General features: G+C 51.3%; 1 protein-coding gene across 1 annotated transcript in view; it reads left to right on the top strand.

The window, feature by feature from the left end:
- Window positions 1-24614, top strand: part of PRKCH (protein kinase C eta) — a 773184-nt gene that overhangs the window by 737845 nt on the left and 10725 nt on the right. The window contains exon 13 of the mRNA XM_086937948.1: window positions 24070-24213. Within this exon, the coding sequence (XP_086794074.1) occupies window positions 24070-24213 (144 nt within the window). The remainder of the gene's footprint in view (window positions 1-24069; window positions 24214-24614) is intronic.

Genomic DNA, 24614 nt, shown 5'->3' with positions numbered 1-24614 from the left:
AATTTCTCGAAAACTACTGAACGGATTTACACCAAATACCAAAAAATTAGATCTGCGGAAAAAACATATATATTTCTGCCAAATATGGTTTAAATCCTCCAGCAGTTCGGGCTGCAGGTGTGTCTAAAGAGTCTATGGGAATTAACAAGGGAAACACTTTTTTTACCTCTTCTTTTTCTCTGGCCCCGCGTGATGGATCGCCCAAAACTTTCCATGCACAACTAGAATCATTGGAGCACTTTTATGGGAAATTTCATGAAGGTTCGTCAAACGGTGCCAAAGATGCATGGAAGTCAAAAAGTGTTTTTCCTATTGAAATAGGGTCTTAACTGTTGTGAGGCCTGTGTCGGTCTCGGAACGGAACACATGACGCGTACACCAATTACTGGTATCAGGGTGTGACCTCGAGTGGTCCACCCCCTTCTATTTAATCCTCTCTGGCCATGCCTGGCCAGAGAATGTTGTGCGGTAACATCCAGTTGGCAATCGCAGCATAGCAGGACTCTTAACCTACTACATCCCTCCCCAACTCAGTTCTTCATTGACTAGAGTTCAGTTCACATGACAGGCATAGTCCATGAGTCGCTGACTGGGCTGCAGATAAGGCCGGAGGTTGTATTGGTGGGGTTGACTCCGGGCAGGCAGGTCACATACCGGAGGGGTATTTTGCAGGTCATCTTGCTGGTTTCCCTCAGAGTTTCGTGGGCCCCGGAATTCGGACACGCTGGATCCGGGGCTGATCCCATCTCTTTCCAGCCAGTTGGTGTTGTCTTCACGTGAGTCTTGAGGAGAGGCGAATGGTTTGTTCTCAATTCTTTTGAACCACAAGATGTTTCTAGCTATGACTTCTAGACCTTTCACAACTCTTACCATGGTCCCCTCACTTCTGACAACGATCCATGTTCCAGGCTCAAACAATATCTTGAACTTCCACCTGGGCTTCCGATCTCTAATGATTACCTTGTCCCAAGTTGGAGGGTGCACTCCTTTGCCCTCCGGCTCCGACTGGCAAGGGCATTGCCCCTCTCACGATGTTCTTGGGTGCTTTGACTGTTGTACGGTGGCGGCGGTCATCCTAGGAAGGTGGGGATGGTGTCTCGACGGGGCCCATTGAACATCAGGGCCCATGGTGCTTGGTTAGTTGTACAATGAGGGGTACTTCAATACTCTCTCTGAAATGATTGTAGATGGCATTCGGGGTTAGCCTGTTTGGCAGTAGCAATGCACAGAGACTTGTTCATGGTGCACATGAATCTTTCGACTTCCCCGTTGGCCTGCGGCCACTGGGGTGTAATGCAGCGGTGGTGTATTCCCAGTTGGTCAAGGAAGTCCCGAAATTCTGCACCATGGAATGGCGGTCTATTATAGCTTTTGATTTCACTTGGCGGGCCGAAGATGACGAATGTCTTTTTAAGGACTGGGGCCACTTGCACGAAGGCTGGTGACTTGATTACCTCCACTACAGGGTACTTCGAGTATGCGTCCATGAGGACGAGGGTCCTCCGTCCATGGAGTGGTGCAGGCGTCCTCCTTGATCACTGGCGTGGTTCTTTCTGGTGTGCCCATATCTGGCATGCGGGGCATCTCCACACAAGTTCTTCCACTAGATCCTCAAGGCCAGGGAACCATATCTTCTTCTGCATCCTCACCTTCATTTTTGTGGCTTCCTGGTGCCCTCCGTGGACTATCTCTTTCACTTGGTGCCTCAGTGTCTTCGGAATCACAGTGTGGTCTCCACGGAAGAGTATTCCGTGTGGGATGGTACTGAACTCATCCCATACCCTCCACATTTTCACCTGGTCCTCTGTGTCTTCTCCTGACCAGTCGATGGAATCACTGAGGAAGTCTCGCCAGCTGCCACTTATGATCACTGCCTGTATTTGCATGAAGGCGGGGTCAGATTCTGTTGCCTCTTTGATATCCTCTAAGTATTGGGCTCGGGGCAGGCGGCTGTGGAAACATTTCGGACATATTATTCCACGTCTTCACTGATGTTTTGGTATTCTGGGGTTTCGGGGTGGCGGAACAGTAAATCATCAGGGTTCTTCGAACCGGCACGGTACACCACTCCAATCTGGTAATGTTGTAGTTAAACAGCCCACCTCTAAATCCACGGTTTACACAAAAAAAGAGAGGAGCATGGTGGGTGGGGTCCCAAGGTGTGATAAGGCTCAGGGAGGGTGGCCAAGCAGCCTCCCTCCTTTTTTCATGAATGTCCTCGGGGATGAGGTCCCTGGGGCATAATAATGCTTGGGGAGGGGGCTCAAGTGGCCCTCTTCCCCTTTTAAATAAGACAGTGCCCCAGGGGATGAGGTCCCAGGGCTTAATAAGACTCAGGGAAGGGGGCTGGCTTTGTCTCTGGGGTATGGGGTCAGGCTCAGGAAGAAGTGGCCATGCAGCCCCCTCCCTTTTTAAATGAAAACATCCCCAGGGATGGGATCCCTGGGGCCTAATAAGGCTCAAGGAGGGGGGGGCCTAGTTCCCCCTTTTTATTCTGTTTTGCCCGGGGGAAGTGGTCCCGCAGCCTAATAAGTCTAGGAGAGGAAGGCTGCACGCCGCTCCCCTTTTGAATTTGATGCAGGGGACTGCAGTCCCCCGGGATCAAGAAGGCTTGGAAAGGAGAGCCTCCTGGCCCACCTCCCATATTATTTATTTCTCCCCAGGTGATGTGGTTCATGGGGCCTATTTAGGCTTCGGAAGGGGGGATGCATGCCTTCATTCCCTGTTTTATTGTGAGGGGAGGGGGGATGTGTGCCATCCGCCACTATCAATTGTAAGGGTTGGGGAGGGTGCTTCATGCCCCTCTCCCCTTAATATATATGTTTTGGCCCCGGGGGATGGGTTCCCCAGGGCCCAAAGACCATCCCTACACCCTGCATGCCAAAGACTGTTCGCAGTGTGGGGTTGGCGGCCTGCTAGTGGTCTGGCGGCACACCAAGCCCTGTGGCCAACCCCCCACTGCACATGGCCAAAGTATGTGCAAAGGTTGCGGTTGCCTGCCCATGGGGATGTAGAAACAGGGCCTTGCAGTCAACCACATACCACACGTGACAAAAGGCTGTGCGCAATGCAGGTGTAGTGATGAAGGTCTATTCAGGAAGGTAGTATTTCCAGATTCTTTATTCCATGAAGATAACGTAGAAAGGTACAGGACATTATGTAGTTATGTGGTAGATCAGAGCCCCACCAGGAGCTGCTTGTCAGATGCTCAGCCCATGACCAACTGTCACTCTGCCTCTCACAGTCCCAACATTCCGAGGCATCGTCAGACTCCAACATTCCAATGGGTCAGACACTGGCTGAGCAGGGAAGGTAAAACACCTTACATTAAATATGCAGGATACTACAGCAGGGTTGCTGCCTGTGGCCAAGCCCTGCGGACAATCCCCCGCCACGCACAGCTAAAGACCATGCACAGGGTTGGCTTTACATATGGTAATAAAATATAGCTTTATGTTAAAAAATTTTTTATAACTTCTCTGAAAGTACCAAAGTTTAAAGTAATATTATAGTTAGGTGCGATAAAAAGATGTGTTTTGGTTTAAAAAAACAATAATAATTCACAGAAAAAAACTAAAGTTAAAGTAGCGTTACAGTTAGTGTTAAATCTTTTTATTTAAAGCCAATACACCGACTGTAGGAAGGTGGATATCTGACTATGGTTACTCCCAAACTTTTTGCCTGGTGTTTAGCTGGTTTTTGACATAGTTGGCCTTGGATCCTGCTATTCAGGGCCCCAGGCTGATTGCTCTCTCCTTAAAATGGACTCCATGTACCTTAGGTGCATACACAATTGGAACTGGTTCACCTTATTGGCCCCTGTAACAGTGTACCCTAGGTACCCAGGGCATAGGTGCATCCAAGGCCTACCAGGGGCTGCAGCATGTATTGTGCCACCCCTGGCCTGGCCTCCACATTTGACACAACTGGCTGATCACTCAGCTGGGGTAAGTTGGTGTAATCACCTCTTACTTAGATATAGTATCCCTATATCTAACCTTAAACTGGACACATATGTTCCTATCAGCCACTCCTATGGAAGGCCTCTTCAATCCTGGAGGCAGAGTGCTTGGAAATATGTGAGATGGTGCTCTAGCATGAGCTGAGCCTGTCTGCAGCTGTCGGGAACCACTCCCTAAGCTGTTCCGGGATATTGCCATACCATATACTCTTAAGTGCATTATAATCCTCGCGGTTATATGCTATCTTTGGTTTGGCTTTATCAAAACATGTCGAGTAAGGTGTCATACGAATTGGAATACTATCCCCTCAACAGTTCTGTCGACGGGGATAGCATTCCACCCTTCTAGAGGGACACGACATGTGTGTAGCCTTAACCCCGGTTAAAGTTAACCAGAGCCTCAGCATCACAAAATGGATGCTGCCACCACAGACACGAGTCTGGCCTCCTGCTGCTGACCGAAACTCGGCAGATGGTGGCCTGGACAAAGGGTTTCCTGCCTTGGGAGGTGCGAGCACCACCCCAGACAGGGTTTTGTGTATTGGGTAGGACAGGGCTGAATAGATTGAGACATGCCCGGGGCACACAAGGTGTCCCCATGCATAAGCCAGTCCAAACCGGTCCTGGGACTTTCCAGACCCAGGCCTGGCGAGGAGCTCGAGAAAGGAAAGGGGGTGTAACCGCCCCCCTTCCTGGTTCCTCCCAGAGGAGGGACCTAGTAGGTGATCCACCCCTCAGATTGGGAATAAGAGTGGGAGCAGTGCCATTGCACAGCAGATCATCCTGAATCAACTTGAAATAAAGAAGAAGACTGGACTTCGACATTCTGCTGCTCAGAAGACTGAAGAGAATCTCCCTTGTGGCCTAGGAGTGGCCACCCTGTGAACACAGGCACCAACCAGCAACTCGACGTCTGCTTTGCCGCCGCCTCCCGCTGGAGCCCGAGCCCAGAGTCTGACAAGACCCAGACTCTCAGACTTCTCAGAGCCCGATCCACAGTCCCTGCCAAGAAGGGACCCATGGAGGCACCGAGTGACGTGGGACCGGACATCTTGGAAGACACTCGAAAAGCTGACTGCGCAGCAACGAGGCATCCTCGACGTTGTGCTTTGGGGACTGAGAACCCCCACCACCGAGCAGCCCTTGCACCGAAGATCAGCCCCCCAGCATCTCCACGATCTGCGTGGGGCCCTTTTGCATTGTGCCACTCGACGCGCCATCCCGGCCACTAGCCACGTGGTCAGCGGCCATCTTGGCGACGAAACCGACAAACTACACCACGGGTCTGGTTGCTCCAGACTTGCCCAAGCTCCTGTGAAAAGGAGCACTCGCTCTGACCTTGCTGGTCCGAGTGTTAGGCATCTTTCGATTCCTGCGTGGCTTGCATTAGCCAAGGCCTGTTTGCTATGATCAGGTCGCCGACACCGCCAACAGCTAGAAGCCTGCGTGGGACAGCTCGTGACCGACTCCTGGACGTCCTCAACCCCCGGTGTCCACGTGGCTGCAGAGAGAAGCTACACCTCAACGCCTGTTTGCACCCGACATCGCCTGGTTCCAATCTGGTTCCACGGTAGTCACTGGCTAGTGACTTTGAACATTGTCCCCTCTGCTTTCAGGTCTTCACATCTTCAGATTCCCCCTTGGATCCACCGGAACTCTTCACCTCGAGCCGCCTGCAGCATCTTCAGCTCCAAGCCCCATCGACCAGCGTGACGAAACCCGACACTACCTCGACCCTGTGCACCCGCTTCCTGTGGGTGAGGTAACTCAGCTCCGCCGGTGTTCCTGCACTGGTACACATCTCAAGGGCCTGTGTCTTAAGTTTCAGCGTTCTAGGTCACTCGGAAGGTTCCGAACTAACTAACTTTGTACTTTTTAGGCACCATAGACTTTACATTGAGAAGTGCGTGCACTTTAAACACTGCACCCGAGTCCCGCGGGCCTTTCCCGACTTAATCATTGATAGTCTCGAATAGCTCCAGCGATTCCCAAGGCCCTAGGCCTGTTCCCATTCCGATTGGTATCTCTTATACCACTTTCTTAGTATATGGGTTAGGTGGCCCCTAGGGCTCATCCATATTGTGCAACTTTTGTGTATTTTAAACTGTCTTGTGATTTAACGCTTGTGCTTCTGTGCTCATAAAGAGTCCAGGGGATTTTATAGTTAATAAATCAATATATATTTTCAATATATATCTGTGTGGTGTCCTTTCATTTGGTATTCAAGGGGGGTTGTGTATGGTAATACAGCTGGCTTCACATGCCTTTCAGAGTTTAGCCTAAGACTGCTTTGTCCACGTTAACACTAGGATAACTGGTCTACAGGTTGAATTACAACCAATCATCATAAGGGTTGCTTGGCATGGTACAAAGTGATCACTAGAATTAGTGAGCATTATATACCAGGCCAACTTCTCACATTGGTGAGCAGCGGATTGGGATCTGTGCTTGCTGTTGTTTTACCATTACAATCTTTGAGATTATCATTTGAAAGATCATACAGGTACCTGCTAGGTACATATAAAACAAGACTAGTATACTTAAGTTCTACTGAACTTAGTTGTTGTAGAGCAAAGGGAGTAGCACACCCTGACTACAACTACTAGATAGGTTTAGTAGGTAAACACCAGTGTAGGTAGATTGCAACACATCCACCCACACTAGAGCAATGTCTGGAGCAGAGGGTTCCACTGGGAACATCCCTGTTGAGAGTGACCCTCCAAGGGCACCATCCAGATTTGCTATTTTTTCCTTTAAGGAACTAAGACAGCTTTGTGTCTTAAGGGGTCTGAGGACAGGGCCTTCCCCTACCACAAACCACCTAAGAGAGCTCTTGGATCAGTCTGAGACTCTAAAGACCTCTAAGGCAGACCCCACAGGGGATGCTGAAGGAGGCCATCCTTCAGAGGATGACACTGTAGATACCCCTGTCCCTATCATCCTGGTAGATGAGGAAGCCCCCATCACTGGAGCTCCTCAGGTAGATGAGGAGGAAGAGGAAGAGGAAGAAGAGACAGAAGGGGGGAGCAGTGAGTCAGATGATGACAGAACTAGTCGGGTGCTGGTCAGTAGACTGAACCAGGCTACCTTAAGCCTATTTGGGACTGAATCAGGTAACAACCCATTCAGACCCCCAGGTGGACTTAACCAGAAGCCTAGGAGGAGAAGGACTCACTCAGGTGACTCTAACAACTCCCATGCTTCTAGAGGCTCTCATGGTCACTCCAGAAGGGAGATGACTAGCCCTCAGAGAAGGGAACATGAGGCCAAAATGAGAGAGGCTGAATTGAGGATCCAGAGACAAGAATTAGAAGTTGCCCTGGCCAAGAGAAACTTGCTAGAGCAAGACAGCCTAGAGAGAGTGGATTAGGATCCACTGGTTGCAGCACTATCCAGAAGGATAAAGACAGGCCCTTTGATACAAGAAACCTGAGTAAGATTGTGCCTCCCTACAAAGCTGGGGATGATATCCACAAATGGATGACTGCACTTGAGAGAGCCTGCATGGTACAGCAGATCCCTCAGGAGCAGTGGGCAGCAATCTTGTGGCTCTCCTTTGAAGGTAGAGGCAGAGACAGACTCCTCACAGTTAGTGATGAGGATTCTAGAAACTACATGGTCCTGAAGAGTGCTCTGATTGATGGGTTAGGCTTAACCACTGAACAGTACAGGTTAATGTTCAGAGACACCCAGAAGACACAAACTCAGGACTGGTCTGAATTTGTTGAATGTGCCACTAAGGCTCTGGAGGGCTGGTTGCTGGGGAGTAAGGTTACTGACTATACAGGATTGTATAATTTAATTATGAGAGAGCAAATCTTAAGTAATTGTCAAAATCAGCTTCTACATCAGCACCTGGTTGACTCTGATCTGACCTCCCCACAAGAATTGGGTAGGAGGGCAGACAAATGGGTCAGAACCAGGATCAGGCCTAAGAACCAGGGTGGTGACCAAAAGAAAGAGACTACCAAGCCTCAAGAGAAGGGTGGGGATGAAAGTAATGAAAAGACTTCCCCAGGGCCCCAAAACTCCAAGAATGGGGGTGGGTCCCAAGACACTTCTACAACCCAGAAAAAGCCTTATTGTCATACCTGTAAACAGGTTGGGCATTACAAAACAGACAGCTGTTGTCCCAAGAATGGCAATAAAGATAATATACCTCCAGGTAAGGCTCCAACACCTCCTGTCACTGTTAGCAGTGGTCCCCCAGGTGGTGGGAGCACCCCCAAGAATTTGGGTGGGTTTACTTTTGGAGGACAGGTGGACTCTGGCCTATCCAGGTCCCCTAACTCAGATACTCTTGTCTATGACACTGGCATGGGGTTTGCCAATTTCACTGCTTGCCCAAACACTTTGAGCAAGTATAGACAGGAGCCCCTCATCAATGGTTTGAAAGTTGAGGCCTACAGAGACACAGGGGCTAGCATCACCATGGTGGCTGAATGTCTAGTCCCCTCAAGGCAACTTTTACCTGATGCCAAATATCAGGTGACAAACATTGATGGCATAGAAACCAATCATCCCATGGCAGTAGTCAATCTTAGCTGGGGAGGTGTCACTGGCCCAAAGAGTGTGGCAGTGTCAGCAAACTTGCCTGTAGATTGCCTACTGGGTAATGATTTGGAAATCTCAGCCTGGGCTGAGGTTAAACAGCAAACCCATTCTAGAATGGTAAATCTCCATGGAAAGGTTAGTGGGGCTGTGATGGCTACAGCCCCAATCCAAGATGTCCTTCCTGAAAAGGTTGGGAGAACTGAGCAAACCTCAGCCCCATCTTTAGATAACTTCCCTCCTGAAAAGAGTAGCAGGGCTGTACTAGTAACAGCCCATGCCCAAACTGAGTCTCCTCCTGAAAAGGTTGGTGGGGCTGTGATGGCCACAGCCCAAACTCAAACTGATACATGGGTAGTGAAGCCTGCAATGATGGATCACTCCACCCAAACAGAGAGCATTGAGGAGGAAGAGAAATCTCCCTCCCACCAGACTTTAGGAAAGGATCAGCCTCCTCAGAGAACTGATCTTACCCCTGATGAAGGAACTGTCCCAGAGGTTGTTAGGCCTGGCCTAACAGAGCCTCTGATGGCAGTGGACCCTTCTCAGGTGGGACCCAGTCTGGAGCAGGTAACCTGCCCCTCTCTACCTTGCCTTACTCAGCCCAGGGCTGCAGAGGACAAGAAGGACAGTGAGACCCAAAGGGCCCCCTGTCAAATAAAGCGCCCCCATCAACAGATTAGGGGCACCGAAACTAGTAGCCCTAGTGAGGTGCAAACTTTAAAAACTCCTGAGGGATCCCCTTAAAAGTAGTTAGGGACCTCCCCCAGATGGATATTGTTGGGCACAGCCAAACCTGGGACCCTAAGTGCCCAAACCTGAACTGTCCCTCCAGTAAGCCAAACAGAGGGACTCAGCCTCCAGCTTTAGGTAGCCAGAGGTTGACCCTGAGAGCACAGTGCAACTCAGTCAAAGAAAGAAAGGCACACATGGTGGAGAGTGATTGGAGGAAGCTGAGTCCTACAGAGGAATCTCACTTCAGTACTCCATCCCAACACCAGCCTTTAACTTTGCAAAGACACACCACAGGTAGAGATTCCCTATGGTGGAGACCCTCAGATAGCCTTAGGGTGAGGGATTGCTTAGTGGACCATGAGACATGGGGTAACCAAGCCAGAGCTGGTACTTCCTTATATGGCCACTTAGGCAATATAGGCTTACCTGGTCAAGGATAGCCTTATCTCCTTTCGTTTGGGGGGGGGGGGGTTATGTAGGAAGGTGGATATCCGACTATGGTTACCCCCAAACTTTTTGCCTGGTGTTTAGCTGTTTTTTGACATAGTTGGACTGGGATCCTGCGATTCAGGGCCCCAGCCTGATTGCTCTCTCCTTAAAATGGACTCCATGTACCTTAGGTGCATACACAATTGGAACTGGTTCACCTTATTGGCCCCTGTAACAGTGTACCCTAGGTACCCAGGGCATAGGTGCATCCAAGGCCTACCAGGGGCTGCAGCATGTATTGTGCCACCCCTGGCCTGGCCTCCACATTTGACACAACTGGCTGATCACTCAGCTGGGGTAAGTTGGTGTAATCACCTCTTACTTAGATATAGTATCCCTATATCTAACCTTAAACTGGACACATATGTTCCTATCAGCCACTCCTATGGAAGGCCTCTTCAATCCTGGAGGCAGAGTGCTTGGAAATATGTGAGATGGTGCTCTAGCATGAGCTGAGCCTGTCTGCAGCTGTCGGGAACCACTCCCTAAGCTGTTCCGGGATATTGCCATACCATATACTCTTAAGTGCATTATAATCCTCGCGGTTATATGCTATCTTTGGTTTGGCTTTATCAAAACATGTCGAGTAAGGTGTCATACGAATTGGAATACTATACCCTCGACAGTTCTGTCGACGGGGATAGCATTCCACCCTTCTAGAGGGACACGACATGTGTGTAGCCTTAACCCCGGTTAAAGTTAACCAGAGCCTCAGCATCACAAAATGGATGCTGCCACCACAGACACGAGTCTGGCCTCCTGCTGCTGACCGAAACTCGGCAGATGGTGGCCTGGACAAAGGGTTTCCTGCCTTGGGAGGTGCGAGCACCACCCCAGACAGGGTTTTGTGTATTGGGTAGGACAGGGCTGAATAGATTGAGACATGCCCGGGGCACACAAGGTGTCCCCGTGCATAAGCCAGTCCAAACCGGTCCTGGGACTTTCCAGACCCAGGCCTGGCGAGGAGCTGGACAAAGGAAAGGGGGTGTAACCGCCCCCCTTCCTGGTTCCTCCCAGAGGAGGGACCTAGTAGGTGATCCACCCCTCAGATTGGGAATAAGAGTGGGCGCAGTGCCATTGCACAGCAGATCATCCTGAATCAACTTGAAATAAAGAAGAAGACTGGACTTCGACATTCTGCTGCTCAGAAGACTGAAGAGAATCTCCCTTGTGGCCTAGGAGTGGCCACCCTGTGAACACAGGCACCAACCAGCAACTCGACGTCTGCTTTGCCGCCGCCTCCCGCCGGAGCCCGAGCCCAGAGCCTGACAAGACCCAGACTCCCAGACTTCTCAGAGCCCGATCCACAGTCCCTGCCAAGAAGGGACCCGTGGAGGCACTGAGTGACGTGGGACCGGACATCTTGGAAGACACTCGAAAAGCTGACTGCGCAGCAACCGAGGCATCCTCGACAATGTGCTTTGGGGACTGAGAACCCCCACCACCGAGCAGCCCTTGCACCGAAGATCAGCCCCCCAGCATCTCCACGATCTGCGTGGGGCCCTTTTGTATTGTGCCACTCGACGCGCCATCCCGGCCACTAGCCACGTGGTCAGCGGCCATCTTGGCGACGAAACCGACAAACTACACCGCGGGTCTGGTTGCTCCAGACTTGTCCAAGCTCCTGTGAAAAGGAGCACTCGCTCTGACCTTGCTGGTCCGAGTGTTAAGCATCTTTCGATTCCTGCGTGGCTTGCATTAGCCAAGGCCTGTTTGCTCCGATCAGGTCGCCGACACCGCCAACAGCAAGAAGCCTGCGTGGGACAGCTCGTGACCGACTCCTGGACGTCCTCAACCCCTGGTGTCCACGTGGCTGCAGAGAGAAGCTACACCTCAACGCCTGTTTGCACCCGACATCGCCTGGTTCCAATCTGGTTCTACGGTAGTCAATGGCTAGTGACTTTGAACATTGTCCCCTCTGCTTTCAGGTCTTCACATCTTCAGATCCCTCCTTGGATCCACCGGAACTCTTCACCTCGAGCCGCCTGCAGCATCTTCAGCTCCAAGCCCCATCGACCAGCGTGACGAAACCCGACACTACCTCGACCCTGTGCACCTGCTTCCTCTTGGTGAGGTAACTCAGCTCCGCCGGTGTTACTGCACTGGTACACATCTCAAGGCCTGTGTCTTAAGTTTCAGCGTTCTAGGTCACTCGGAAGGTTCCGAACTAACTAACTTTGTACTTTTTACGCACCATAGACTTTACATTGAGAAGTGCGTGCACTTTAAACACTGCACCCGAGTCCCGCGGGCCTTTCCTGACTTAATCATTGATAGTCTCGAATAGCTCCAGCGATTCCCAAGGCCCTAGGCCTGTTCCCATTCCGATTGGTATCTCTTATACCACTTTCTTAGTATATGGGTTAGGTGGCCCCTAGGGCTCATCCATATTGTGCAACTTTTGTGTATTTTAAACTGTCTTGTGATTTAACGCTTGTGCTTCTGTGCTCATAAAGAGTCCAGGGGATTTTATAGTTAATAAATCAATATATATTTTCAATATATATCTGTGTGGTTTCCTTTCATTTGGTATTCAAGGGGGTTGTGTATGGTAATACAGCTGGCTTCACATGCCTTTCAGAGTTTAGCCTAAGACTGCTTTGTCCACGTTACCACTAGGATAACTGGTCTACAAGGTTGAATTACAACCAATCATCATAAGGGTTGCTTGGCATGGTACAAAGTGATCACTAGAATTAGTGAGCATTATATACCAGGCCAACTTCTCACACCGACCAGAGTTTTTGGAGACAAAGGCCAAACAGTGACAAAACCGTTTCTGCGTCATCGCCAATGCGAGTGTCATATAATGCATTTTAAACACGGCATGCCGCCTGCAACCCAGCCGGGCTGGCCACGTTTGAAAGACTGAGAATCAGTCGGTTGCAACAACAATGCATGTATTATATGAAAAAACTCCCCCCACCTTCCCCCCCCCCCATCCCCTCCTCCTTCCCCCTTGTCCGCTGAGGTAAAAGAAAGGAAAAGAAACCAGTAATAGTGGCTAGAGCATCACGGAGGGAGCCCTAGTTCTGGGGTGCCTTTTTACGGGGCTTTGTCTTGGGCTCTGGGATGGGTGTGTCGGCAAGATGTAGCAATCGCAGGTATCTGGGACAGCTCAGTTCCCTGAATTCCCCGGTAAGAAGTGTCAGAAATGGCCGCCAGAGGTCTGCAAATTCGTCTCCTCTGCCTGCCGTAGTCAGCGAAAGCTTCTCCATTCCCAGAATGGTCCAGAGTCTGTGCAGCCAGCCCGTCTGCACTGGCGGTTGAGGATCTCTCCAGCGGGCCACAATGTTTTGCACAGCTGCCCCTAATGCAAGCGCTATCAGTCTCCCTCTCATAGACTTTAGGGGATACATCAATGCGTTGGGTAGTCCCAGTAGCACATAGGCAGGAAATCGGGGGAGTTGGGTGTCTAAATGAAGGTCTATCAGGTCTAGAATAGAGGGCCAGTAGTTCTGCAGCCGCTCACAACTCCACAGCAGGTGTTCCAGTGTGCCCAACCCTCCGCAACCTCTCCAACAGCGGTCACTGACTTGGGGATCCCAGCGGTGTATGCGTTCTGGGTTGTGATACCAGTAGGTAGCCACTTTTGTGAGTGTCTCAGTGAGGCCCGAGTGGTAGGCCGAATGACGGACCCTGTGATAGATCCCCTCCCACTCCTTGCGCGTGAGCTGCCTTCCTAGGTCCTTGTCCCATCTAGCCTGTCCCGCACTATAGGTGTATATGTTAGTGAGAAACAAGGTGCTGGTATATGTCTGAGAGCAGTTTCTTCTCCGACGTGCGTGTCAGTAGCCATTTTTCATAGGGTGTAAGAAAGCGCTGCGCTCCCAGTTTGATCGGCGGCTGTAGGACCCAATGCCGGACCTGCAGATAGGGCATACGATCGGCTTCTGGTATGCCATAGGCCTCCTTCACCTTCTGGAAAGGGAGGATGCCCTGAAGGTCAAACATGTGGCCTATCTCCCGGCAAGGCGTAGCTCTCCAAGTCGCGAATGCCTGTATATCCAGGCCCGGGGTAAACTCCGGGTTGTCGAATATCGGCGTCAGCGGGGAAGGAAATGAAGTGAGGTTTCTCCAGACTGCCACTCTATCCCACACTTCCATGACCGTACCAGTGATATACGAGGCATATAGGTTGGGAGGCCTATGGCGCCGCGGTAGGAAGGGCACACCCTGGAGTGTGCGGCCTGCCACTGCCTGGTCTTGAAAAAGCCAGTGTTTGCTGGACTCCAGCTGGTACCACTCTACAAGCGTGCGCAATTGTGCCACCTGAAAGTACAGGGTGAGGTCGGGCAGTCCTACTCCCCCATGTGCCGGGAGAAGCGTGGCGATTTGGGGCTTAAAGCGGGGGCTGCGCTCATTCCAAACATAGCGGGATAGATCAGCCTGCGTTTTCTGGATCCAACCCGCCGGGGGCGCAGTGGGAGAGTCTGGAAGACGTATAGGACCTGCGGTAGTAGCGTCATCTTAATAGCAGAAATACGGCCCAGCCAGGACAACGTGAGGTGTTTCCATTTCCTAAGAGTCTCGGTAAGGCGTGTGCTAAGTCTGGCATAGTTGACCTCTGCTGTGGCCCGTATCGTGGGCACCAGTAAGACTCCCAGGTAGGGTACAGTAGACGTAGACCACCGCAGGTCGAATTCCGCTTTAGCGTCCGCTTACACCTCTGGGGGCAGGGACACATTCAGTGCTTCTGATTTATCCACATTAATTTTAAAGCCTGAGGCCAGGGCAAATGTATGCAGCTCTATAAAGAGCGCCCTCAGAGATTGCATTGGGTCCATGAGCGAGAGCAGAATGCCATCGGCGTATAGACTGATTTTGTGTATATCTCCACCAAAGGGGATGCCTCGGATAAGCCGGTGTTGTCTAACCCGCTGAGCCAATGGCTCCATGTAGAGCGCGAATAAGAGGGGGGAGAGCGGGCAGCCCTGTCTGATCCCCCTGCCAATCGGGAATCGTGGCGAAGTGTGGCCATTCACCCGGACCGTAGCGTTAGGTTGCCTGTAGCAATTGAAAATGCGGTTATGGAGAGTGGCCCCGAAGCCGAACCGCTGTAGTGCCAGGTCAAGGTAGGGCCAGTGCACTCGATCAAACGCTTTCTCAGCGTCGACGGTGAGGAGCATGCAGCCCGGCCTTGCCCACGAGCTGGCCTCGATCAAGTGGAGGACTCGTTTGGTGTTATCGCTCGTCTGTCTTTGAGGAATGAAGCCAGCTTGGTCCGGGTCCACCAACTGCTGCATATAGGGGGCCAGTCGGCCAGCTATGATACCTGTATATAGTTTGATGTCAATATTTAAGAGGGATATCGGCCTGTAGGAACCGCACTTAGTCGGGTCCCTACCGGGCTTGGGTATCACTGAGATTGCGGCTTCCAGTAGGTCTGGGGGGATGGCTCCGGGCTGATCAAATGTATTAAACAGATCTCGCAATAAGTGGGCACCTGTGGGCAGAATTTCTTATAGAAAGCCGCGGGGTAGCCGTCCGGACCAGGGGATTTCCCTAGCTTGAGGCGAGATATCGCTGAGATGACTTCCTCTAAACCAATGGGCCTATCTAGGAACTTCACTTGCGCCTCGTTCAAGGACGGGAGGGTCGCCCCATCGAGATAATCGCTGCCCGCTTGTAGGTCTAGAGTGTCTGCGTCATACAGGTCGGCATAAAAGCTACCGAACTCTGACGCTATGGCCGCATCTTCAGTGACCGGGTCCCCGGTGCTAGATTGAATAGTCTGAATGTGTTGCCTCTGGCGCTGCTCTCTCAGCTTGCTCGCCAGCAATTTCCCACATCGGTCCCCCCCCGGTGTATTAGGCATATTTCAGGCGCAGGGCTGCAAATTCCGCTACATCCTGATCTAAGGCCGCTAACATCTTTCTCTCCGTGCACAGTTGGCGCCAGGCCCTGGCCACCCCCGTGCGTTGATGCATCTGTTCCAACTCTGCCACCCTTTGCGTGAGTTCGGCTCTTTTCTGTGCGCGCTCCCTATTGTTGGCCGCAGCCACCGAGATAAATTCGTCCCGCAGGACAGCCTTAAGCGCAGCCCATTGAGTGGCTTTGGAGGTGTCATCATTGGCATTGTGAGCAAGGAAGTGGCTGATGGCTGTCGATATTTTCTCGACCGTGGCAGGATGTTGCAATAGGCCAATACGCAGGCGCCAGTGCCGCTGCGGGCTGGGAGTGTCTGGTACCAGGAAGGACGCCACCACTGGGGAATGATCCGACAGCGAGGCCGGGAGGATTTCGACGTCCCTCGCGCGCGCCTCTGGTTGGGTAGAGCATAAGAAATAGTCTAGCTGCGCATATGATTTATGGGCTGCTGAATAGTGTGTGTAGGCTGTCGCTCGGGGATGTGAGAGCCTCCATAGGTCAACCAAGCCCAAATCAGCAAGATGTGTGTGTCCCTCTGGGGAAAGTGCCCCGACCTGACCGAAGCGCTGGTTAGAGCGGTCTGCTGTGTTATGAAATACCAGGTTTAGATCTCCCCCAATCAGTAAGTGAGGATGTGTGTTGGCTGTGGCCGCTTCTAGTGCTGTGTGTAGGTATTGCTCCTGACCCTCATTAGGTGCGTATGCTAAGCCAATCAACAACGTCTGTCCCGCCACTAGGAAGCGATGGACCAACAGTCTACCCTTAATCTCCGCTTCTTTTTGCAACACCCACCCCTAAAGGTTTTCGCTACAAGGATCGCCACTCCCGCTACTTTCTTGGATGCCGATGAGAAGAACTGCTCTGGGAAGAAGCAGGACCTAAGCCTATGTTGATCTTTGGGCAGCAGGTGTGTCTCTTGCAGAAGGCAGATGTCAGCTGCGAGTTCCTCAGGAAAGAGAGAATCGCCCTGCGTTTGTTCGGGTTATTAAGCCCTCTTACGTTCAGTGAGAGAACTGTTAAGGGTTGAGTCATCCCGGGCGAGTATCAAGGGCAGGTGTGCTACGCGTGTGCATTGTCAGTGCGATAGTAAAGAAGGGAAAAAGGGAAAAATGGTTCCTCTCAGCACTAGTGGACAAGGAGGTCCCTCCCCCCACCCGACCCCAACCCCCAACCCCAAAAAAGAGCCCCACCCGACAACCCCAACTGTGCCTCTCCCCCCCCCTTCCAAACCCCACCCGCCGCCCCTTCCCCCTCAATCTCAACCAAAGAAACCCAAGCAAAAGTCATAGTCCCAGGTCGGTCAAATGTAGAGTAGACCTGTAGAGTAACCAAAGTCAGATTAGACCCAAACCTGCGGAGTAAAAAATAGACGGGGAATGTGGCATCGGTGACCTTCGTGGCCCCCTACCCCTCCCCCCTCTTAGTGGCGACTGCCAATGTATGCCCCCTCTGTGGTTATCCTAAGAAGGCCCTGAGGTGTCTTTCGCCACTTCCTGGACTGCTGCAGCGTGCTCCTTGGCAATTGTCGTCTGGTCTGGGCGCGCACGCGACTTGGGTTGTCGCCGTCTTCGGACTTTCTGCCAGCCATCACGTCGGGTCTGTGACTGAGTTTCTTGTGACGACTCCCTGTTAGTGCCGTCGCTGTGTTCTTGGTCTGGTAGCTCAATCCCTAGCAGATCGCAGGTGTCCTGGAGGGAGCGCATCTGGTGAAGGGCTCCGTCCCACCGAAAGATGAGTCTGAACGGGTGGCCCCAAGAAAAGTACACCCCTTTGTCTCTCAGGAATGTGGTGACAATCCTGAAGTCTCTCCTCTTTTGGAGTGTTATCACAGAGAGGTCTTGAAAAAGTTCCACTGATGCTTCCCTGAACCGGAGAGGCTGGGACTGGCACGCCTCCCTAAGAATCCTCTCTTTGAGTAGAAAGTCCAGGAGGAAAGCCAGTATGTCGGGAGGGGGGGCAAGAGCACGGCGTGGCAGACCTACTCGATGCGCCTGGTCAATGAGGATGGGGAAGTCTGTGGGTTCTTTGAGGATTTCCCGGAACAGATCCTGGAGGTACATAGTGACACTATTCCCTTCCGCTTTTGATGGCATTCCCCGGACCCTTATGTTGTTCCGCCGGGAGCGGTTCTCTAGGTCCTCGTTATGGGCTTGGAGGTCCATTTGCTGGTCGGGCAGTCGCAGGACCTCTTGCTGGAGATGCACCAGCTCTTCACAGCGGACGTGGTTGGAATCCTCCATCGTTCCCAACCTCTCTACCCTAGTCCATCCAGGTCCCTGCGCAGCTCCCTCTGTTCGCTCACCAGCTCCTGTTTGAGGGTTTGGATGTCTTCTCGCAGTGTGCCGAACCAGGATTCAAGAAAGGACCTCGTGACAGGGGCCTCCTCCTGTGTCGCAACTATGTTTTCGGCGGGCGTGGACGACGGCGATGCTGCTTGGGATTTGTCCCCTTTAGGCGGCTGTTTCACCAGGAGATCATTGATGGAGCGGCCTCCCCTGCGGTTAGCGTTCGCCATTGCGACGGTACCCGTCCTGCCCCACTTCCGCGGCCACGCCTGTGGTTCTGCGCTAAAGCCGGACACCAGGCCGCGAGGAAGGGCCTATCGGAGTCTGATCACCAGTGTGGTTGTTGCGGGGATGGACGCCGCCGACCTAGGGGCTTGCCTACTGTGCTCCTCACCCACGCTGTCTCTTCTGGTCTGGAATTCGCAGCCTCTTTTACCTCCGTGTCCGGGCCTATCACCTTCGTTCCCTGTCGTCTGAGCGTCCCTCGTGTCTCTCCGCTATGGCCCAGCCGTCTGCTTCTGGCCCCGCAGCTCCTCCACCGTCTCGGGCCCTCACCACCGGACCCGGTGCGTGTCCCGCCACGTGCCGTCCGGCGCCTGCCTTTCGTGGGGCTCTCTGCCAAGGCCGATTCCGGGGGCTCAAGACCGGTTTGGCGCTGGCTGGTATCTTCGGCCCCTAGGAGGCTCGGGTGTTTGTCCGGGTCTGGGACTGCAGGGCTTGGTGCCCGGGTCTCGTTCGGCCAGGGAGTCCAGCAGCTCCGTCGCTCCCCACCCACGCGTGCTCCAGGTGTGTCTTTGGTCTCGGGGGGTCACTGGGGCCTGGGTCGCAACAACCGTTGCGGGGCTGCCGGGCGGGAGTTCCCCCCGCGGGGCGAGCCGCGTCCAATGTCTATCTGGTCTAGGCCTGGGGTGCTTCACTCCCCCGTGGGAAGCCCCGCTCAGCTGGGGGCGTCCGACCGCTTGCGACACAAGGCCTACCTTCACTGCGCGACCTTTCGTCCCTCCGTATGCCGTGGCCACCCTGCGTGTGGCGTGCAGGACACCCACCTCCAGCCGCTCCGCACCGGGCCTGGTCCTTGTCCCCCCGGGTTCGCCGGGGACCGCGCAGTGACACGCAGCCGGGCCGGCTGCAACCCCGTGAGCAGGCCCCCCCAGGCCGCCCGGTTCCGCTAGGCCCCGACTAGACCCTCGGCAGTTTGCTTCTGGCCCGCTCAGCGCCCCTCGCCGGAGGATCCACGACTCCCGCCAGGGCCTCCACTCTGGGGCTGCTTCAGGTGTCCCAGGGGGACCCAACCCCACACCAGCGCAATCCACGCCAGCCCGGCAGGCCTCGATCGGGCCCCCAAGTCACGGGCCTCCGGCCCGCCACGTCACTCACCGCCGGGGGCTCCACTGGCCACTCGAGACTCTCCTCTCTCCACCAGACGCTGCTCGGGCTAGGCGACCGCTGTCCGTGGGCCAATGCCTCCTGTGCTCCGGCGGTGCTCCGTCGTGCAGGCCCAGACCGGGCCCTCGATTTTCGCGCCTCCAGCGCTCTCGGTGACCAGCCGCTGGGAGTTCAGCGCGCCAGGTCTGCCCCTTGCCCACTCTCTGCTTCCGGAGGTTGAGGGAGGGTGTGCGGCGCCTTCCGATGTGGTCCCTCGCCGTCCAGCACCTCTCCGGCCGGTCCGCTTAGGTCCAGCCCGGGGCCTCGATGTTGGCGCAGCCCGTGTCTCCCGCTTCTCCCGGTCAAGGTTTCACCCGGGCAGGGTCCACCGTCGGTTTCCCCGGCCTCCAGGCAGTGCCGCTGGTCCCACAGTAGCGTCGCGGGTGTTCGTGGGGGTAGTGGACAGCAGGGCCCCCCAAAGGCTGGTGTTGTGGGGGCAATACGCTATATTTACGGGTGCTGAAGGGGAATCAGGGCAGGGAGCCACGCAAACCTGCGACTGTTCAGGTCGCCATCTTGGCCACGCCCCCCGTAGCGTTACAGTTAGATGAATATGTCAGTGACAACATTAATGTTTTGATATAAAAAAACACAGAAATTCTCCAGGTATAGTTAGAAGAGCTAACTATAACTTGCGCCCCACCATGCACTGCTTATGACCTCATATATTACATCACTCATGACATCAATGATGACATTTCAAAAAGAAAGTGTTTTGGAATTGTTGTCATCGCTATGTACTGCAGTATATCGTTTTTGTCCCTTATTTCTAATAAACTACTAAACAGATTTTCATGAATTTACAAAAATTATCCTTTTCTGAAAATAATCTATATTCCTGACAAATTTCATGAAATTCCATTCAGCTGTTTTAGTGCTACGTCATCTAAAAGTCTATGGCAAATTAATTGGTGGAAAAATTGTTTTGGGACCCTCTTTTTTCTTTGCACCCCCTTAACTAATCACCACAAAAGTTTGCATGATTAGCCAATGCAGAAGAAGCAGTAGGTCTGCCAAGGTTTGTGGCGATTCATCAAATGGTGACAACGTTGTTACCGATTAAAACCAGAGGAATTACTGTCTCTTAGAATCATAACTATAACCACAGAGTGTTTATGTATATTTATACCAACCCAGAGTATGGCTGGATCCAAACTAAGGAGGTATTGTGAGCAAAATGACGATGAACTGGGATGCAGCCCGAATAATTACCAATGTCTGTGAATAATGCAAGCATTTCATTCATCACTTTTTTGTATACTTAATTTCTGTGTCCTAAGTGGGACAAGTATGCTCAGACGTGTGTCCTGTGCACACTGTGCCACTGGAACCAAGCTAGACGGATAAGCCCTAACTAGGGCGAAACCGGTCCTAGGTTGCTTTTATTCCGGTTCAGGGAGGACCCGGCATGGCAGTTCAACGGAGCCCATTGAAAACAAGATCATGGCTGATTTGAGCATGGCTGGAGGCCATACTGTGGTAGCATGGTGTGTAAAATAACAAAAGACTGGGATGTGGCCTGAGTAATTAACAGTGGCTGAGAATGATTCAAGCCTTCTATCCATCACCTTTTTGTGTACTTCAGCAACCTATATCTACAGCACCCATTCTAGGACATAAATCTTTCCCTTTCTTTGTGAATGTTCTGGTGGCATACATTACGACAAATCCAGTCTGCTTGTCACAGTAACTAACTACCCATAAGGCCCTCTCCCATTAAGATGATGTAGTCTAGTGTTTTTGTTGTCATCGTTGGAATTAACCCCTTCCATGCTGCCGTCGGCCATTGTCCGACAGCAATGCTACCTCGCTGGTGATGCCGTCGGCCAATGACCGACGCGGCCCCGCCCATTCTACGTAAGTGCCGCACTTCTGCAAAATCGGCAGCACAGTAAACTGGTTAATCTCGGTCAGTCATGGTTGCAAGACTGTTTCCCCACTTGACCAGCATGATGTTTAGTGGCGGTCTGTGCAGGTAAGCGCGGTGGGCGGTGCGGGGTGGGAGGAGGTGAAAGTCGACAGATGACGGAATAAAGAAAATGTTATAAATAAATAATTCCTATTCCGTCATTCTTTGACATCCCCCACCCAACCGCGTTTACCTGCACAGGCCGCTACTGCTGATGTTATTGGGTGCAGATCACTCTTTCTGTTCTTGACCAACATGATGTTATACTGAGCAAATCGCTCTTCCTGTACCTCAGTTCTCTTTTCTGCTAATTGTTTTAATACCAGTGGTGTAATACATAAAATAAAACTATTCATTCCCCTCATTCTAGAAATGCTTAGAGACGAAATTGTACTACGTGTGTCTCATTCACTAACACTGAAATCCAGAAACACACAAATCCAACAGGACTCAATTAAAATTCTTGCCGCCGCATGTTAAACGGACTGAACGTTTTCAAGTGAGCCAGATGCTATGAGAATTAGTACACAATTCTTGTTAGCACCAAATTGGATTGGAATATGCTTACAGAAAAGTGCAACATGTATACTGTAATATATTTAGAGTTCATTGCCCTCGTCCTGTCTCCTGTCCGGAAGATGGAATCTGAGTCAGGCTTTTGAAGCTTGAAATAGTATGTGTGACCTTCACGTGCATAGGTTTTGCATCTGTTGCCTCCCGAGCTGAGCCTCTCACGTTTGTCTTTTGCTGTGTTTGTCTATTTTTAATTATCCATGATAGTGGGAAAAGCACAACCATCAAGAGGCAATCTAGTGTGTTCATGCCCTTGGAATAATCCTGCGAATACTGGGCCTCATTTATGAGGCCTTGCGTCAGTTTTGCGCTTTCGATGCGTCACTTTTTGTGACGCATCGGCAGCGTAAAACATGCCTCCTATTGCGCACTATTTACAAAGTGACGCATCTAAGCAGATGCGTCACTTTGTAAACCCCTGCACTACATTATACCTGCGTCAGGTATAATGTATGCAGGGGGGGATTTCCCCCGCAAAAATCGATGAGATTTTACTGCGTCACTTCTAGGACGCCGTTGCGTCAAAATCTTGCGCCTGCCTCAAAGCAGGCGTAAGACTGACGCAGGCCTTTTCACATGGGGCTTGCCCCATTTGCAAGGACGCATTGCTGGAGTTGCGTCACTTATGTGACACACTCCAGCAATGCGTCACTTTTGCGCCCACAGATACGTCAAAAATACTGACGTATCTGTAACTCCTTGCAACATGATGCGTCATATTATAAATATGACGCATCAATCATGTCGCAAGGAGTGCGCACTGAGAAGTGACGCATCGCTGCTTTCACGCAGCGATGCATCATTTCTCATAAATGAGGCCCACTGTATCAATTACTAACTGCCCTGAGCAGGTAATTCAGATTGTTTGACCTGCTTGGGGCAGCATGAATTCAGTCAATCTGCCTGTCAATCAATCCTCCCCAAGGCCTTGTGACCTTCTCGAGTGCAAGGGCGCCTAGCTCTTCCTTCTTATAAATCCTAGGATCATAGCACACAGTGATCTGCTCTGCAGTGTGTCCAATTTTATCATAGCTTCACAGCCTGATTCATCATTCTCCCGTTTTGCGAGGCCCTAATAGCGATTCATAGCGAATCGCTATTAAGGACTCGCAAAACGGGATTCATGTAGAAATTGCATGAAGATATGCGATTCCTACATATTCCTTATTTGCAATTAGCAAATTGCTAATCGCAAATAAGGAATAACTCGCCATTCATTCCTATGGGCCAAAAGGCCCATAGGAATGAATGGGGAGTATTCCTTATTTGCGATTAGCAATTTGCTAATCGCAAATAAGATAGCGATTTGAAGGGTGCCAGGGGTGTCCAGAGGACACCCTGTAGCACCCCTCATATGACATTTTCCACAGGTGTTGCACACACACATGTCCAAAGGACATGTGTGTGTGTAACATGCAACTCAGAAAAATGCATTTAAATGCATTTTTCTGAGTTTTCGCAATTTACCACGAGGTCTGACCTCGCGGTAAATTGCGGCTAGAAATTGTGAATTCGCAAAATTAAATTGGATGATGAATTGCATTTAAGGAATCTCAAATAGAGATTCCTTAAATGTAATTCCTCGCAAAATTGCGAGATCGCAATTAGCGATTTTTACATTTGGGATGCTGAATCCCAAATGCAAAAATCGCTCTCGCAAAGGGCCAGATTCTCAGAATCTGGCCCTTTGCGAGCGCTATTTTCTTTGATGAATCGGGCGGTTAGTTCATAAAGCCTTTTACTATAAGTAATCTCTATGGGTCCCATCACAAGTTGCATGGATTTTCGGCCGGTATTCCCCCGGCACCCTGAACCTATGGATACCAGAAGTATTGGTAACTCTAGGGGCTTAAAGGATTCTGTAGAATTTCGTGGGGCCCCATGATTCCCCTCAGAAATTATTACAATACTTAGGTCCCTTGACAATTCTCCATACCTCGCGTAAGCTAGAGCTATTGGCATTGTCAATGCTTGTTATTTATTTAGGTGGGGCTTACGGACTTGTGTGGAGGCTGCCAGTGAGAATCCTTTGGTTAAGGAAGGGATTATTTGCCTGCATGTAGAAAGTAGATATCGATTTCTTTTTTAAAATTAATATTAGTATGCGCTCACTGTCATGTGTAACTAAGATGGACTTTAACATAGCCGTACAACTGCTATCTAAAATAGATCCGTTTTTTTTTCTCATGGAGCAGTGAGACTAGAAAAGTGTGAGAAAAGCTGAACTGTCTGGCTCCATCCAAAGGATAATATCCTCTTATATTTTGCAGTTCATGCAGAAGAACCCCAGCAAGCGCCTAGGAAGTCCGTCTCGAGGCGGCGAGAGAGCAATCCAGGAGCATCAGTTCTTTCAACAGATCGACTGGGATCTTCTGAGCCAGCGGAAAATCGAGCCCCCTTTTAAGCCCAGAATTGTAAGTTAACGTTTATGTGTTTTACCGTTTGAGTGTTTGTGTGCCTTCTTGCGTTTCTATCTGCCCCTATGCCTGCGATTGATTCCTTATTCTACCACTGTGTCCAGTGCTGATCGACAGGTACTTATGTTTTCTTAAATTCATCACGAACTAACGACAGCTGTAGCTTTAGTACGACAGCTCTGGCCAGACATACATTCTGGCTTTAAGCAACACGACCAGCTTTATGTCAAAGTGTAATAGGAGCCGCTAAATTCTTGACTGTCACTCAAATTGGACCTGTCGACTTCCACTTTGACAGCTCTTGCTTCAACACAATTTTAGAATGGCAAAACGCGTGTCTTTCCTTTACAGACTGTCCTATGCACAGCAAAGCAATAGCCCAACATGTGTTTGCATGA

Source organism: Lissotriton vulgaris, chromosome 9, assembly GCF_964263255.1.
Source record: "Lissotriton vulgaris chromosome 9, aLisVul1.2, whole genome shotgun sequence".
NCBI lineage: Eukaryota > Metazoa > Chordata > Amphibia > Caudata > Salamandridae > Lissotriton > Lissotriton vulgaris.
This window is presented reverse-complemented; position numbering and strand designations above follow the sequence as displayed.